General features: G+C 40.4%; 1 protein-coding gene across 1 annotated transcript in view; it reads right to left on the bottom strand.

The window, feature by feature from the left end:
* ARL15 (ADP-ribosylation factor-like 15) overlaps positions 1-19,209 on the bottom strand; it is a 476,557-nt gene that overhangs the window by 341,934 nt on the left and 115,414 nt on the right. The window contains exon 2 of the mRNA XM_011999533.1: positions 846-990. Coding sequence (XP_011854923.1) covers positions 846-990 — 145 coding nt within the window. The remainder of the gene's footprint in view (positions 1-845; positions 991-19,209) is intronic.

Below are 19,209 nucleotides of genomic sequence, written 5' to 3'. Positions count from 1 at the left end.
GCGGTGGCTCAAGCCTGTAATCCCAGCACTTTGGGAGGCCGAGACGGGCGGATCACAAGGTCAGGAGATCGAGACCATCCTGGCTAACACGGAGAAACACCATCTCTACTAAAAAAAAAAAAAAAAAAAACCCTAGCCAGGATTTCTCACTAATAACTTGACACCAAAAACATTTTGGGCCTGATAACTCTTTTCTTTGGGGGCTACCCTGCGCATTGTAGGATGTTTAGTAGCACCACTGGCCTCTATCCACCAGAAGCCAGTAATACCCCTGCCCACAAATGTCTCCAAAATGTCCCCCTCAGAGGCATAATCTCCCCTGATTGAGAACCAGTGCCCTAGACTGACTTTGCTTGGTTCCATCAGGAAGCAATAGGGAAAGGCTGATGGATAATCTCTTGCACTGACTTTCCTCCAGGTGAAAAATGACGAGGGAAGAAAATTCAGACTACATCAGTTTACTGTTCAGGGAGTGTGTGGCCAAGAAACATAGGCTGGAGTGACACTTCAAGGAAGGAAAGTACTCCACGGACCCAAGATGAATCCATTTTGTCATATATCAGAGTTCCAGATTTCAGGATTCATTTGTATTAATATTTTCCCAAGCTTCATTTATTTAGTGCCACTGAAATGACCTGCTAGAGGGATGCAGGATACAGCAGTTTAATGCTATTAAATCCATTTCAAATCTTTTTTGAAAAAGAGATAGTGTTTAAAATTAATAAACTGACTAAAGCATTAAACTATAAGTAGAAGGGAGGGGAGAAACCACATAAATTGCACAGGAAACCAGGACATCTTGGGATGAGAAAGAAGAAGGGACAGAACCCCAGCACAGTACCCACCTGTGGTCGACACGACGTTCTCGGGGCTTTCACTGCAGAGTTTGGACAACAGACTGGTTTTGCCAGAGCCTGTGAGGCCTATGCAAACCAGGTCATATTCTGGTCGTGCAGGTGGTGGTCCCTTGCAGCAAAGTGCTCTAAAACACTGCCAAAAGAAGGGGGGAAAATGTTCCTTTAAATGAGAGTGTGGAAATAAACCTTAGTCACATTTACAATGACTGACTAAGTATTAAAAAGTAATTGAATAAACTATTACCTATAAGGAAGAAAATGGTAACTTTAGAACAGTGAAACCTAGAGACACCACTCTAGCCAAGTGATCAAAGTTAACATCCTTAGTTATGAAAAGTTTTTCTACTTCATGGCTGCCTTCCTGCTATGGCAGGTGCACTGCAAAAAGCATGACATCATCCCACAGCTTTCCTGCCAAAACCACACAATCTGAATCTAAGCATGAGGAAACCAGATAAAGCCAATCTAAGGAGTATTCCATAAGGCAACTGGGCTGTTCTCCTCCAAAATACCAACGTCTTAAAAGTCAAAGAAAGACTGAGGAACTGTTCCACGTTAAAGAAGACTAAAAAGACATAATAAAAATGCAGTACATCTTGGACTGGATCCTAGATCAAGAAGGAAAAAAAAAAAAAGCCATAAATGACATTATTGAGACAATAAGTGAACACTGAATATAGACTGCATATTAGATAAGCGTACTGTATAAGGTTAAATTTCCTGAATTTAATCAATGTACTGTGGTTATGTAAGAAAAATCATTGTTCTGAGAAAATATTCTAATTATTTATAATACCTCTAAGTATTTAGAGGTGAAGGGTCTTGATGTCCAAAATTAACTGGCTCAGAAAAATTCTAAATCTCCAACTCCATCTTTATCTGGTGAGGACAGTGATAAAGTCAACATGGCAAAATGTTAATGACTAGTGATGCTGAGTGAAGAGAACAGAGGAAAATTCCTTATTCTAGTCTTACCACTGCTATTATTTCAAAATACAAAGATTTTTAAAGTCATTAAATACAGTCTCTGTATATACCATTGCCTTTCTGGCCTTTGTTAAATTCTGTTTCAGGTCAACCAACCAGGGTACTATGAACTGTAGTATAGTTTGTGCACTGCACAAACCTGTTTGCTCTGCAAGAGTTAAAGACAAGGGGATCTGGGCCAGGCACGGTGGCTCACGCCTGTAATACCAGCACTTTGGGACCAGTCTGGCCAATGTGGTGAAACCGCGTCTGTACTAAAAATACAAAAAAAAAAAAAAATTAGCCAGGCATGGTGGCAGGCGCCTATAATCCCAGCTACTCAGGGGACTGAGGCAGGAGAATCACTTGAATCTGGGTGGCAGAGGTTGCAGTGAACCAAGGTCACACCACTGCACTCCAGCATGGGCAACAAGAGTGAGACTCCATCTCAGAAAAAGCAAGGAAAGCAAGGAAAGAAACAAAGGAAAGAAAGGAAAGAAAGGAAAGGAAAGGAAGGAAAGGAAAGGAAAGGAATGAAGGAAGGAAGGAAGGAAGGAAGGAAGGAAGGAAGGAAGGAAGGAAGGAAGGAAGGAAGGAAGGCAGGCAAGAGGATTTGGGAGACAGGGTATCATTTGTGCAGCTTTTGATCTTTCTACTTATCCATAAGGGCCAACGATGTGCCAGCTTATAGAGCCCGAAACATTTAGACCCTGAATGATTCATGAGAGAAAGAGGGAAAGGGGGAAACAGGGAGGAAAGAAGGCAGATCTACTCACTTCTGGGTCATCTGGAGATCATGAGAGAAGAGACCTATAAAAAAGTCTGTTGATTCATCTCACTTAGATAAAATCTGAATCTTAATTGGCTGTCATACTCTCGTAAATGAAGCTTGATTATCTCTCTCCCTCATTTCTCACATCTAATCAACAAATCCAGTTCATATGACCTTTGAAGTAGCTCTAGGATCTGTCCACTTCTGTCCAGCCCAGGCCATCATCACCTGGACAACATCAATATCCTCCCACTAGGTCCAGTATATTTGCGCTTGTGCCCCCTATTCTCCACACTGCAGCCACTGGATTGCTTATAAACAGAAAATCTGACCATACGTGCTTAAGCCATCCCAGTGACTTTGCCCAGCTCTCCAGCCCAAACCCTTACCATGGTCTACCCCACACTCCATGATATGCCCCAGCCAAGCTCACAAGCCTCATTGCCCTCACTCCCCTAGATCCTCCAGCCATTCCCTCTCTTACCTCAACTGAGGCATCTAATATGCGGTTCCCTCTTTCCCCTATTCTGGACTTAGCCAACACCTCATCAATTTTAGGTTTCAACTTAATCATCCAGTCCTCAGGGCAGTCTCCTCCAATCCTAAGATTGTGTTAGCAATTCACGTCAAGCTCCACAGGGCTTTTGTAAATTCATTACACAGACAATTGTAGTTTCTTATTAGTCACCAGCCTGTAAGAACCATGTCTGTTCCCCTTCATCTCAGTACCCCCAGTGTCTAGCAGAGAATATGGCATAGAATCTACCCTCAGCAGATAATTGTTGAATGAAGAATGAACGACACTTAAATTTTACCTAAGCAAAGAAAAAAGAAAACATAGAGACTAATAGGATGCTTGATCTGTGCTCTCTGGGCCCTCCACGCTTCAAGAAAATAATGTCAAAATTAGAAACCCTTGACTTTTTCACTTTACTTCAATGCCATTAGTTAGCCTAGTTCCCTAAATAGTGGTTTTGGTGTACACGATCAACTTTCTTGGTAAATTAGAGCTTCTTTTTGTCCTAGATTCACTTTTCCTCCATTTTCAAGAGGTTCTGCCTGCTTCTGGTAAACAATTCTATGACCCATATTCTTCGTGGGTTTATTCACGTTAATTGTATTTCCTCTCAGTCTTTTCAAGCCTGAGGAGTCCTACTTATTTCAGTCTCTCTTCATCCTATGAGATGTTCTTCTCTGACCTTCCTTTAGTTCCAGCACACCCTCTCCCACAAGATTAATGACTATAACTACTAAGAGCATTCTAGACGCCAACACATCGTGTTGTGGATTCATATGAAGGCTGGCTGATTCTGTCTGACTTTTACAAGCTTTTTTATAAAGTCTGTCTCCCAGACTCAGCATGAGAGTTTTTCTCAGAGATAGGTTTATTTATGTATGTATCTATTCCCTCAAAGATGGCCACTGGCTAGCAGCTGTTCAGACTTAGAAAAGGTCTTCCACATTCAATTAGGACAAACAATAAAACTAGTCACACAGTTTCTTTTACTGGGCTGCTTTGGTCTTGTTTGGGGTTCAAGGAGAAGAGATACCATTCCTGCTCTAGAGGCCCTCATTCTCACTCAGCTCCTTCCTCTGGACTATCTCCTGGAGGAGGGCTGGCCTGACTATCATAAATCTTAAAATATCGAATGAAACTGTATGTGACTGATTGCTAGAGCATCCTGCTTAAATTATTCATGACATTATCACTCATATTTTTGCCAAACACTCCAGAATTTCATCTTCATGTTCTTTTTAAAATCCAGAGTATAAAAACTTTGTAGCCAACTCCATTCTATTTCACCTGTTTATTCTAGATCACCTAAGGCACTTCTGACATAAAAGATGATTTCATAATGATAGCAGTGATATTCTACTCCACTGTCTTTTCTCTTCTCTTTTTTTCTTTTCTCCAGATGGAGTTTTGCTCTTGTTGACCGGTGCCTGGGCTGGAGTGCAATGGCACAATCTCAGCTCACAGCAACCTCCACCTCCCGGGTTCAACTGATTCTCATGCCTCAGCTTCCTGAGTAGCTGGGATTACAGGTATGCGCCACGACGCCTGGCTAATTTTTGTATTTTTAGTAGAGACGGGGTTTCACCATGTTGGCCAGGCTGGTCTCAAACTCCCGACCTCAGGGGATCCACCCACCTCAGCCTCCTAAAGTGCTGGGATTACAGGCGTGAGCCACCACGCCCAGCCTTCTCTTCTCTTTTTCTCAAAACGATCTCTCTCTGTCGGCCAGGACGGAGTGCAGTGGAGCAATCTCCACTCACTGCAACCTCCAAATCCCAGGCTCAAGCAATCCTCCCACCTCAGCCTCCTGAGTAGCTGGGATTACAAGTGTGCACCACTGCACCCAGCTAATTTTTGTATTTGTAGAGATGGGGTTTCACCATGTTGCTCAGGCTGCTCTCCAACTCCTGAGCTCAGGCGATCCACTCACTTCAGCTTCCCAAAGTGCTGAGATTACAGGCGTGAGCCACTGAGTCTGGCTTCTCTTCCCTTTTTATATTCTCACCAGTGATGTCATCTCCAGTCCCATGGTTTCAATCATATAACTGAATGACATAAAGACATCCAACGTGACATCTCCCCCCGCACCTCCCCAAGCTCTTTCTCAAAGTCCAGGCTCTGTAGTTTCAGTTGTTCTATAAGAACCCAAACCAAAACTGAATAAAACAAAAGCCTCTCCACAAAACCACAGGCTATGGAACTTAAAATCCAGATTGATAGTTATTACAAGGCAAAATCTTCTAAATAAATCACAGACTCTTAGAAATCAACATGTATTTGAAATGACGGAATAAATCATCCTATGGGTAACAGGAATAGTGTCAGATTTTGAGTCAACAAGATAAAACTTTTAAGAGTATGCTACTTCCAATGGGGAAGGAATGGTCATGTTTTCTGAGTCAGTTCCTAAAAACTGTAAAGAGTTTTCATTTGTTTTTTGTTTTAAAACTTAATGAAGCTTTGGATCCTATAGTCAATTTACTTAAAATTACTCATTTTGGCCTCTAGACTATACTGTACCAAAGTTCATTGTATGTGTCTCCTACAGCAGCTCTTGCATTGTTAAGAGTAAGCCCTTTTCACTGTCATACAATGCAAAACACAATGCTGTCGGCAGCCCTGACAGCAAGCGGCAAACTCAGGCCTCATTCCCAGGCCAGACACTAAGGCATTGTGTAACTCTGCTCAAGCCTCATAAACCTATCCATGCTTCAGTTTCCCCATGATTAACCAGTAACGTTTTAACACTCTCTGCCACTTCCTTTCTTCAGGAGGATGTTATGAGGCCTGGGTGCAATACATTATGCTACTAAGAAAGGCACTATATGGGTAAATAACTGCTCATCACGATGTTCATTTTCCCAAGGTATCTTAGGTGATAGTTAGCTTCCTTAGACAAGGGCCTGGCCGCCCAATATACAGCCCAGACTGTAGCACTTCCAATAGCCCACAGCAGCCTTCACATGCTCCATTCTATCCCAGTTCAGCCCAAGACACTAAACACACACCACCTGTTCCCAATCCCCTGGTAGCAGCAAATAGAGAACAGAGCCAGTCTGAATATAAGTATACCCTCTGGGGGACCGACCAAGGTCATGGTCTCCATTGCCTAGACTGCTTCAGCTCACAGGCCTTTTCACACGGGGACAGTCATGACTCGGTCTTTTTTAAAAGAACCCAGTGTATCTACCATATTATGTCAGGACATAGGATGTTTCCCCATTCTGTGTACCCACAAACTTCTAGTGCTGTATTTGAAGAAACGGTGTGCCTAGGTCTTGAGAGAGGGCAAAGACCAGAATCACCAGTAATAAGTGACTATATCGTAGACTTTGGACAAATCATATAATCATATAATCACCAGCTGAAATAATAGATTAGCTTAAAAGCAGAGGCAAACCCCTTAGAAATATGTGCTTAAAAAGGAAGGTGACTACAAATATTGGAAAGAAATGAAAGCAAACGATAAAATTACTAGAGTAAAATAAGGACTTGCATTTCAGTCTGATGACCTAGCACTAAGACAGCAAGATGATCTTAAAATGTCCCCATTTGTGTTGGGAACAGAAAGAAGGTATTTATTTCCCGAACAGTGCCAGACATTTGGTAGGTCTAGCAGAGCACTGTACACAATTGGTACTTGATGAATAACCCCTCATGTCAACATTGCAAAGCACTAATTAAGCATTTAATTGTACATTTCATTTTCCTCTATATTTCTACCTTAATGACTCCAGCTACCCTCCAAATCACCACTATTCCTTCATATGATCTGAGCACTTAACGTTTCTATGCCACCCTGTTCCTGTGCACACAGAATAAAAGTTCCTCCCTATTTTCCTACTTGGCAAACTCCTACTCAAAGTTCTGTTTAAAGGGCACCTCCTCTGAGAAGTCTTCCATTTTCTCAGAGAGAAATAACCCTTTCTTCCACTTCTTGGTCCTGTACACACACTAGCACTACAGTTAATACTAGCCACATGTATTCTTTTCTAAGATTCACTGGCTGATAGAAATATGCACATAGACGCAAAGGCATATCCATTCTTGGTCCTATTATAGGTTCAAAAAGCTTAATTTTACAGCTACCAAGGGGTGGCCAGGCACCAAAACAGAGCAGCAAAGTTGTCCTACAAATATGTGTTCCTAGATGAGAATCTAGCTCAAAATCCTCCCACTTTGGCACTGGCCCCTGCATTGCCAGTATTTCCTACCATCCTGTTTCGCTAAATTCCCAGCCCTTTGGGACATGGCATTTGTTTCAATTGATGCTCTGTTTTTCATCATGAATACATGATTTTATTCTGTGCATGATTTCAATTTGATTGAAGCTCTGTATAGTTGCTGGAAACTTTTCTTCAGTCGGCTTCGGGACCTCCCCACAGCCACACTACCCAAGCCCCACACTGTTTCCTTCTCATTTCAATACTGGTCTCGCCAGACAGAAACACAAGCTCTCCTGTGACAGCTCACCAGGTCTTTTTCTATGTGGCCCATGGGTGGGGCCAAGCACTGCACTCAATAAATACTTGTTAGATTAACAAAACATCCATGAGTTGGTACCTAAAGGGAAGAGAAAAATCACCCATAATTTTAAGTGGATATATTTCTCACATAGTTGGCTTCCAAACCAAAAAGAGGCAGCTATTCATTCTGACCCTTCTCCAACTCTCATAATGAAGAAAAAAAAAGCTTCTAAAAATAAGTCAATTTCTAGACGTGTTTTCTAACACTAAGCATTGTTCAATGAGTAAAACATTAAGAAGTGCTTAAATATCTAAAATGACTTGATTTAGAACAAAATATTTTCCAGGTCAGTAACTGTCAGATATGGCTCTGTCTTTTGAAAATGTAAACCCCATACAAAATACAACACGCTACAAAATGTGTTACAGGATTTGTCAGAGTTGCTTGAGCTCTGTAGGAGACACTGGGGACAGGTGTCCTCATAAATTAAAAATAAAACCATATTGAACACCAGATATAAGTGACTTATGGGTATTAATGTATCCATTCCCTAAAAAGTACTATATGATTTCAATTTAAAGAGGAGGAAACTGAGGCTCAAAGAAGTTAAGTAACTTGCCTATGTGGAACAGGATTCAAACCCTGGCAGTCTGGCTCCTGAGCTGTTTTCCAAACTTCTGCAATGATAAGCCTCTAATTTCCGAGGGCATGTCACGCAAAGGAAACTTTAGATCCATTCTGTGTAGATAGAGGGCAACACAGAGATAAGAAAATGTACCAGAGAGCTATTAAGTGGCAGAGCTGGGGTTCATGGCAGAGCTAGGGTTTGAGCCAGGGTTATTCCACTCCAGAGCCCTGGTTCATGCCCTCAAGTCACGGATCAGAGCATCAAAAGTGGGGTGTTCTGTTCTTTTGAGGGGGTGAAAGAGTGCTTTAAGTAAGTTTGCCTGTGTAACTGAAGAGAAAAACACCGGGCAAAGGAAGGCGAAGATACAAGTCTTTGTATTGCTTCTTTACTTGTACCAGCAGGTTTATGGCTAAAGTATCTCTCACTCCAGGCAAAAGGGACCTGCAGCTCTCTTGGAGTTAGAGGAGTTGGGTGAGAAATAGCATCATTAAGGTTCTTGCCCTGCTGAATTAGAGAGCAGGGGAGGAAGAGGAGAGGAGATTGACTGGGATGGAAGAAAAGCGGGTACCAAAGGCCTGCTGGCTTCTCTCTTTCACACTGTTTGCTTCTTTCATTTAACCCTCTTCTGTCCTCTGGAAAGGACAAAACTTATGTATTAAGAGAAGCCAGTCAGGTGCGGTGGCTCACGCCCGTAATCCCTGCACTTTGGGAGGCCAAGGTAGGTGGATCATTTGAGGTCAGGAGTTCGAGACCAGCTTGACCAACGCGGTGAGACCCTGTCTCTACTAAAAATACAAAAATTAGCCAGGCATGGTGGTATGTGCCTGTAGTCCCAGCTACTCAGGAGGCTGAGGCAGGAGAATTGCTTAAACCTGGGGGACTAAGGTTGTAGTGAGATGAGATCATGCCACTGCTCTCCAGCCTGGGCGACACAGCGAGACTGTCTTGAGAAAAAAGAAAAAAAAGAGAAGCCCATGTGAGCTGCAGAGACTTCCAATCCTAAGCATAGCAGTAAGGAAAAAATCTCTTTTGAAACAGCCTCAAATTATATGCATATATAAGTTATACCTTAAAATATATGTGTATATAAATTATATCTCAATAAAGTAAAATAAATAAGCAAATACTAAATAAAATATGTTGGAGGAGAGTATAGGAGAAAATATATGAATAAACTAGGTTGTGCAGAAAGGCATGTGAAGGAGAAGGTCTATAATGAGCATGCCATCTCTCAACTAATCCTATCTTTCTAGTTGTAAGAAGAGAAACAAAAATCAAATATGCTTCGATGTCTTAGGGTGACTACTAGTTCTTGCAAACAAGTTCAAAATGGCATCTATAGCAAGAGAAATAATAAACAGGGCAAGGGAGTGCTGTGAAGAGGCCCCTGGCTGCCAGACGGAAGACTTCTCCATGTTCCAAGAGCAACCAATGTTTTGAGGTGGAAATCTTGTCATCCTTTAAGACCCTAGTGGGAAAAAAAACAACAAATTGTTTTTACAGAAGGTGGGTCAAACCTTTCAGCCATGTGGGCTGCTGGGAGCACACAGATGAAGGCTTTGGGCTGGAATTGTCCCAGGGCTGAGGCTTCTGGCCAATACATCACACTGCCTCAGGACACTAAGTCTGTCTTTGCCTTACCCTTTGTATTTCTCAATCCACATTCCTTTTTGGGGTGAAATACTCCATTATTTCTGCTTTGTTCTGGGCTGTCTCCTGTCTCTGTCCCTATTAACTCGTGGCAACAAAAGAAACAAACAGAAGCAGGGGATTTCATGCTTAGCAGCTATAGACATTGGCCTCACGGCTTTGCAGAGGGGCAGACATCTGAGACTTTGAATGGAAGAGAGTGCCGCTGCGCTGAACCAGACCCGGGGCCCACGTGGCTCCCAGTCTGTATCAGTCATCCTGATCAGTGGCTTTCAAGAGTCTCGGTATGTGGAATTCAAGATGAACCAAAAGGGAGGTTTTAAAAGTTAGGGCATGTACCTGATAATTAGATTTAAAGAAATGAATTCAAGATTCTCATATAATTCCCAGCTATGCATAATTTCACATCTTCTCACACTGGAAATAGATCAGAGGAATAGGATTTTTTTCTTTTACTAGGAAAGGAAACTAAGTAAAAAAATAAATATTTCTTTTTAAAAAAAATCTAATTCTCATATTGTAATGGCTTGATGGGAAAAAATCAATTTTTATAATAACAGAATTAAGCAATAAAACCAGCAATAAAATACCCAGGTGTGAATGTCTGTAACGAGACCTAAGCTTTATATGCCACATTCACAAACATCTCCAAATCAGGGCCTCACCTAGGTCAGTTTCAGACCATGTACTACTTTTTCCTAAAGAGCAAAGTAATACAATTTAAAGGAAAGTGAATGAGAAAGTAATGCATTTTACAGCAAATCTCTTTTTTTGGTGATTACCTGAACAGAACATTTCTAAACAGGAAGTAGGGCATAAAAATACACAAACACTTTTAACATTCCTTACCAAGGGCATTTTCTATATTTTATACACTTGAGAAGGGTCAGGACATGAAAACATTTAAAAGGAGCTAGGTGGCCGGGCACAGTGGCTCATGCTGGTAATCCCAGCACTTTGGGAGGTCAAGGGAGGATGATCACTTGAGGCCAGGAGTTTGAAACCATCCTGATCAACATAGCGAGACTCCATCTCTTCAAAAGAAAAATTTTAAAATTAGCCAAGTGTGATGGTGTGCACCTGTAGTCCCAGATCCCGGGGAGGGTGAGGCAGGAGGATTGCTTGAGCCCAGGAGTTCAAGGCTGCAGGGAGCTATGATTGTGCCACTGCACTCCAGCCTAGGCAACAGTAACAATGTCTTAAAAAAAAAAAAAAAAAGAGAGAGAGAGCGCACTAGGTTCCATAAGTAGACCCTCAAATGGATTTAAATATCACCACAAAAATCCCTAGGAGGAAAGATCTCAAGAAAGTAGATTCTTTCCATTCTTTCTGCTTTTGCAACTGAAGCTAGAAAGGCTTATAACAAAAAAAAAAAAAAAAAGGAAAACAAATCAAAATCATTTTTCTTGTAATCCCTAAAAGTGGAAATCCTATTCTATTCTTCACTTAACAATCTTTTAGGCTCCATAAAGATGGAGCTCAGTCCCACATATTCTACTAGTCACCAGTTCCTATGGATCTGTCCAACTTTGCCTCTACTATTTCCCCGTTCCTCCCGGACCCCAGTGCCTTTCTTTGTTCAGGACATCACCACAGTCCTTTGGATAACCACACTATCTTTTCTCCTAACTGGTGTCATTAGCTCAGGTCTTATCCTACTTCAATTCAGTCTCCAGAATACTATGTTTTTCCCCTGACTTAAAACCTTTCTATAGCCACCCACAGCTGTTGGGATAAAGTACAGACTCCTTATCCAGGCAGACAAGGAGCTTTATGATCTGACCTTTGCCTTCATTTCTGGCGTCCAATAGTTATTATGCGGACCACGTGAAATAATGTCTATAACAGCTAAAACATGGTTTGACACACAAAACTTAATTGATAATAATATTAATCATTATTTTTCCCACCATACACATGGCCCTCAAGGCAATCATATGCACCTCCATGCAGTTTCTGATCCATTCTCTTTCCTGCTCTATGTCAGCAAAGGGGCTGACCCTCTGCTTACACATCCTTCCTCAGTATTTTCCTCTGGCTAGCTCTTAGTTATCCTTCAAAATTCAGCTCAATGATTATTTCTTGCAAGACAACTTCTGTGACCCTCAGACTGATTTAGATGACCTTCTCCAAACTCCCTGAGTACCTTTTCTATTTCACTGTCATAACACTCATCATTCTGTCAAGTACAGTTGATTTGCCATCCATCTTCCCCCACTGGACTTAGAGCACTTGAATGCAGGCACTACTTTTAATTCAACTTTGGACCATGAGTATCTGATCAAGCCACGTGGCCGGATGTGCTCCTGAGTGATGTAGGTGGCTATGATTAAAAGCATAGTTAGACAAGCCTGAAATCAAACCCTATGGCAATTAGGACAAGTTACTTCACTGACAGCTAATCTAGAAAATAGGGATCATCTCACAGGATTGCTGGGAGTAGCAAATAAGGTACTGTATACAAAATGCTCAGCACAGTACTCAATAATCAAGAGCTATTATTATCATCATGAGTGCTAATATTAGATTTTTCACTTACAATAGTGTTTTCCCAAAGAAAACTTATTTTTATGACCACACATTAGGGATTCTTCTCACAGTAGATAATTAAAGATGATTCAGGATTTTGGTTTATTTTAACATCAATTTGGTCAAAGATCTGATATGATATGCCAAATCCTAATGGTGGCTAATGACATACAGGCAGTCCTTTTGGTTTGCAATAATAACAACAATTAAAAGGTCATAGTATGACATATAGCAGGACAATCATTGGATTTTTTTCTTCCTGTAAATGTGAAAACCCCTAAAAACACACTTTCAAGGATTACTGGTCTATCCTACCAGTTAAATCAACTCTCTTTGAATATAAATTTCTATGTAGACCTAGACAAAAGCATAATAGAGCAGAAGTGTCCGTAATCCCTGTACATCCTCAAGTCACATTGCTTTAACTGCTGACAAAGACAAATGTTTACTATGGTCTAGCGCGGAGAAGCCAATACAGTGAGCGAAATGTATCTCGCCTCACACATCAGCACACGTGCCAGACAGGTTCTGATTGCAAAGTCTGTTATTGGTGATGAGAGAGGCAGAGAGGGCACAGCTGGATATTTCAGATCCACAGCTGAGCTGGCAGCAGTGGGAGTTCAAGTCATCTTCTCACTTGAAAAGCTGGAATGAATCTGTGAGAGTTATTTAAAGGTGTGCTTTATTAAAGAGGTACTTTCTGACTACTGTCAAACTTCACGAGCAAAAGTTGAACACACAGATAAAGGCAGATCTATGTGGGGTCACCTATTAGATGTCAACTGATCTCTTTCAGCACCCACAAATCACTTATTGAAAATGAAATACCAAAAAAAAAGTTTCCCTTCAAGATTAAATGTAGCATGTGGACTTAATTTATATTACTAATGCTTTTAGTATTTGCTTTATATTATTCCCTGAAATTAGCATGGGCACAAATGCCTTAAATTACGTTTCTTGAATTTATAGCCCAAATTACATAGATTATACAAGTACCATATACAGATTCATGAAGATATTAGACAGGCTCCATGGGCCTTATACATTTAACTAGAGCTTTACTAGAATAGTCTCAGTAGCATTGACTTTTATTTTTTATTTTTTATTTTTTTGTCAAACAAAGCACTCACTCTATCAAAGGAGTTCTCAAACTACCAGGAAAATATGATACTTGAAATCCCAAGTGTTTCTTAAAAAGAGATATTCTCATTTTCCTTTTGTACAAAACAGGGTTCAGATTGCAAATAACAGAAAAGTAATTCATTGGAAGTATACTGATAATTCACAGAATTGATGAGAAGGCTAAAGAACGGCAAGAACCAAGGCATCCCAAGGTAACATTATTGTAAGTTTAGGAGTTGCCACTTATGCTAACTGCTTGCCACCCTGCACCAAACTCCACTGCAGCCACCAGAATGACATGAGAAGGCTCCAACCCCGTGCGGTGTGCCACTGAGCTGGAGTATCTAACCAGCCAAGCCTTGCTGGGTCTCATGCTGGGGCCCTGGCTACCAAGTTGTTGAAGAAAAAACTGCTGCCCCCTACCATCAGCAATGGAAGGAGGGAACCCTGATTCCAAGTTCTTGTGGGATTTTGTCCAAAGCAGGGCAGCCGAAACCAGTATCAACTATACATTTGGTCCACTGGCCCAACAGACAGCAGAACTTATCTAATACTACAACTGAAGGACATAAAACAGAACATATTTATTCATCTTCCAATTCCACAGACTGATTCTGACAGAATGTGCCAGAGTCTTGGGAATGGCTAAGAGTCAGTCTGAACCAAGGCAGGGGACAGGATGAGGGCTGGTAGAAAAACTGGAGTGAATTTTCCTGAGCAAACACATTTTGCCCTCTCAGTGTCCCACTTGTTATTTAATACTCAGCTCTCCTATTCTACATGTACTCCCTTCTCCCTTTTTTTTTCCTACTGATAAATTATTACATGTAAGAAGATGAGGCTGGCTGTGAATGTAGAGGAGGCAAATGCCTGGCAGTTCTTAAGTTCATACTTGCATATTTTTGCTTTCCTTTCACCTTCAATATCTTATATGGGAGAAAATGGGACAGGACATACTTGAAGCCATGTGTAGCACCTAGCTTTTGTTAATTAAACACAAAAACTCAGTGGGACAGCCTGAGCTATTGTTTGTCACTAGCAGTGTAGATAGATATAAACTCCTTAAGGATGTGTGACTAGCCATTCTTTTCTTTCTTTCTTTTTAAAATAAAACCATTCCGGTTTTCAACACGTTTGTCTAAGTAAGGTACAATCCTTCAAGTCTCCCTTTTCCAATTTGCAAATCACACCATAATTGTAAAGCAACTGTTACAACAAGAACAAAAAAACTACTCATCTGGAACATGCAACAAAAAATAGAGCAATCATATTTATGGTTAGCAATAAATAACTAAAGGTCCTTGGCTAACAAACTCAGCTTTCCCAAAAGGAAAAAAAACCTGAAAGCTCACAGTAAACTATCATGTTAAGAAAAAGCAGTTGGGGAATGGGAGTGGGAGGTAAAGGATTAGGTAAAGGTATGTGTTTTATAGAAAAGGACATTAGGCCTCATTTGCTTGGTGAATCTGTGGAAATAATTTATGGTATTCTATACAAGGAATTATGACTCCATCCTGAACAGACTGCTTATCTCCCCATGGCTCTTCATAAGCAAGAAAGGGCATGCTCATGACTCTTTGACTTCAGTGTTAACATTGATTTTATAATTACAATAATATTGGATACCAAGGTCCTCAAGGGAATTATTCATGGACAAATTAGAGACAATATTTGCCAGAGATAAAATATTCATCACCAACAGAGTACATAAAATGTATCTGAGAGGATCAGGGCTCACTTGGGACCTACACAAGCGGAATAAGACGTCACCAGAAAAATGCAAGAATTCTCTGATATGTAAAAATCTTAAACAAAGAATGTCAGTCTTAACAAATTCTGCACATATTAAAATAAGACCTCATTGTCACATAATCTGGGGGCATTCCGGTAGGGTGAGAATAAACAATTGCCCTGAAATTTTCTTAGAGGGCTTCCAAAGCAAATACATAACAAGGACCTCACAGCTCTCTTTTTAATCCTATTAATTTTAAATTTCTGACAAATCGCAAACTTCTCTTTGCCTAAGGGTTATGTCTCAAGCTAGCCGTTTTTTTGTGCAATCTTTAAGGTTTTCTACGTATAGGTTCATATCACTGGCAAAGTCAACGTCCAAAAGTCAGTTGCATATCTGTACACTGATAATTAACAATAAGACATTTAAGAACTAACTTAACCAAGGAGGTGAAAAGTTTGTACAATAAAAGCCACAAAACATTGCTGAAAGAAATGTAAAAAGATACAAATAAATGGAAATACATCCTATGTTCACGGACAAAAGACAATAATGTTAACCTGTCAACACTAACCAAAGGGATTCAATGCAATCCTAGCAAAATCCAAATAATTTTTTATGGAAATAGAAAAACCCATCCTAAATTCATATGGAATCACAAATGACAAAACAATCTTGAAAACAAAGAACAAAGCTGGAGCTAGACTCACACATCCAGATTTCAAAACAAACATACGGTAACAAAAAGAGCATGTTATTAGCATAAATGCAGACATATAGACCAATGAAATAGAATAGAGATCCCCAAAATAAACCTTTGCATGTATGGTCAAATGATTTTGAGCAAGGGTGACAAGACCATTCAATGGGAAAGAATGGTCTTTTCAACAAATGGTGCTAGGAAAACTGGATATGCACATGCAAAAGAATAAAGTTGGACCCTTACCTAATGCCATATACAAAAGTTAACTCCAAATGAATAAAAGCACTAAATGTAAGACCTAAAAGTATAAAAAACATAGAAACATAGAAAGTTTTTCTTAGAAAAAACATAGGGCAAATGCTTCATGACTGAATTTGGCAATAATTTGTTGGACATGATACCACAGACACAGATGAAAAAAGAAACAATAGGCAAATTGGACTTTATCAAAACTAAAACATTTGGTACAACAAAAGAAAATGTCAATAGTGTAAAAAGGCAGTCCATAGAATGGGAAAAAATATTTGTAAATCATATCTGTAATAAGAGATCAATGTCCAGAATATGTAGAGAACACCTAACACTGAACAATAAAAAAAAAAAAAACCTTTTCAAAAATGGACAAAGAATTTGAAAAGACATTCCTCCAAAGAAGATATACAAAAGGCTAATTAAGTATATGAAAAGATGCTCAATATCACCAATCATCAGGAAAATGCAAACCAAAACTACAGTGAGGGCCAGGTGTGGTGGCTCACACCTGTAATTCCAGCACTTTGGGAGGCAAGGCAGGTGGATCACTTGAGGTCAGGAGTTTGAGAACAGCCTGACCAACACGGTGAAACCCCATTTCTACTAAAGATACAAAAAAATTAGCCAGGCGTGGTGGTGCACACCTGTAATCCCAGCTACTCAGGAGGCTGAGGCAGGAGAATTGCTTGAACCCAGGAGGAGGAGGTTGCAGTGAGCCAAGATCGCCCCACTGCACTCCAGTCTGGGTGACAGAGTAAGACGTTGTCTCAAAAAAAAAAGAAAATTATGGTGAGATATCATTTATTAATACATCCATTAGGATGGCCACTATCTTGGTCTGTTCCTGTTGCTATAACAAAATACGTAATTTACAAAGAACAGAAGCTTATTTTCTCACAGTTCTGGAGGCTGGGAAGTCCAAGATCAAAGCACTGGCATTTTATGTCTAGTGAGGGCCTTCTGCTACATCCTCACATGGCAGAAGACAGAAGGGTGAAAAGGGCCTAGCTAGTTTTCTGGAAGCACTGGATAAAGGTATTAATCCCATTCATAAGGCCATAGCCCCCAGACTTAATAACTTCCTGAAGGCCTCACCTTTTAATACCATCACATTGGGTCTTAGGTTCCAACATATGAATTTTGGGGAGAACATGCACATTTAAATCATAACAGCTACTATCAGAATAATGGAAAATAACAAATGTTGACAAGGATATGGAGAAATTAGAACCCTGTACACTGCTGGGGAGAATGTAAAATGATACAGCAACTGTGAAAAACAATATGGCAGTACCTCAAAAAATTAAAAGTAGAATTGTCATCTGATCCAATAATGCCATATCTGGGTATATACCCAAAAGAACTGAAAGCAGGATCTGGAAGAGTTATTTGTACACTCATGTTCATAGCAACATCATTCATAACAGCTAAAGCACGGAAGTACCCTATATGTCCATCAACAAATAAACGGATAAGCAAAATGTGATATAGACATATAATGGATTATTATTTAGCCATAAAAAAGAAGGAAGTTCTGACACATGTTACAGCATGTTTCAACCCTGAGGACATAAGACTAAGTTAAATAAGCCAGCCAGCCATAAAAAAGACAAACACAGTTTGACTCTACTTACATAAGACAGAATTAGTCAAAGTCATAGAGACCAAATGTAGAATGGTAGTTACCAGGAAACAAGGAGGGGGATACAGAGAGTTATTGTTCAATGGGTATAGAATTTCGGTGTTACAAGATGAAAACGAGTCATGAAGATGTATGGTGGTGATGGTGGTGATATAATATTATAAATGTATTTAATACCACTGAGCTGCATACTTAAAAATAGTTAAGATGGTGAATTTTATATGTATTTTACAAAACTAAAAAAAATTTTTTGAAAAAAAAATCCCACAACGATTTATAACTTCATCCCAAACCTATTCCTCCTGAAACTTTCCTCCTTAGTTAACAACAGCTCCATTTTCTCAGTTGCTCAGGCCAAAAACTCTAGAATAATCCTTGGCACCTCTTTTTCTCTCAAACCACACATCCAATCAATCAGAAAATTCTGTCAGCAATAGCTTCAATATATATCCAGACTCCAACTACTTCTCACCACCTCTACCCTTACCACCCCAATCTAAGCCACCATCATCTGTTGCTTTGATTATTCCAAAAGCCTCACACTGGCTTCCTGCTTTCACTCAAACCTCCCTATAGTCTATTTACAGCACAGTAGCCAGAGTTATCCTGTTAACATATGTCAGACCAAGTCTCTTTTCCACTCAGAATACTCCAAAGGCTCCCATCTCACTCAGGCTAAAAATGGAAGCCCTTATAGCAGACTGAAAGGTCCTATAAAAATCTGCCTCTTTCCTCCTTCCTCCCTGACTCCTAATTATTTCTATGACAACATCTACTACTATTTCTTCCCTCAGTCAGTTGCTCCAAGCAAACTGGCCTTCTTGCAGTTCCTGGCCCACGCTCGGTAACATCCAACTTCAGGACCTTCGTACTTGCCATTCCCTCTGCCTAGAAATCTCTTGCCCAATAATACACATGATTCATAGTCACTCCTTTATGTTGTTTGGGTCTCTACTCACATATCACCTTTTCAGTGAGACCTGCCCTGATCACTTTTAAAAATTGCACATGTACCCTAGAACTTAAAAGTATAATTTTTTTTTTTTAAAAAAGGGCCAGGTGCGGTGGCTCATACCTGTAATCCCAGCACTTTGGGAGGCCGAGGCGGGCAGATCACAAGGTCAGGAAATCGAGACCATCCTGGCTAACACGATGAAACCCCGTCTCTACCAAAAATACAAAAAATTAGCCAGGCATGGTGGCGGATGCCTGTAGTCCCAGCTACTCGGGAGGCTGAGGCAGGAGAATGGCGTGAACCTGGGAGGTGGATCTTGCAGTGAGCCAAGATCGCACCACTGTACTCCAGCCTGGGTGACAGAGCGAGACTCCGTCTCAAAAAACAAAAGTCAGAAAAACAAAAAAAAGTGCAACC

The sequence above is a fragment of the Mandrillus leucophaeus genome, unplaced genomic scaffold (genome assembly GCF_000951045.1).
Source record: "Mandrillus leucophaeus isolate KB7577 unplaced genomic scaffold, Mleu.le_1.0 Scaffold597, whole genome shotgun sequence".
NCBI classification, from domain to species: Eukaryota; Metazoa; Chordata; class Mammalia; order Primates; family Cercopithecidae; genus Mandrillus; species Mandrillus leucophaeus.
The sequence above is the reverse complement of the archived record's forward strand: the minus strand, read 5'-3'. Positions and strand labels throughout refer to the sequence as shown.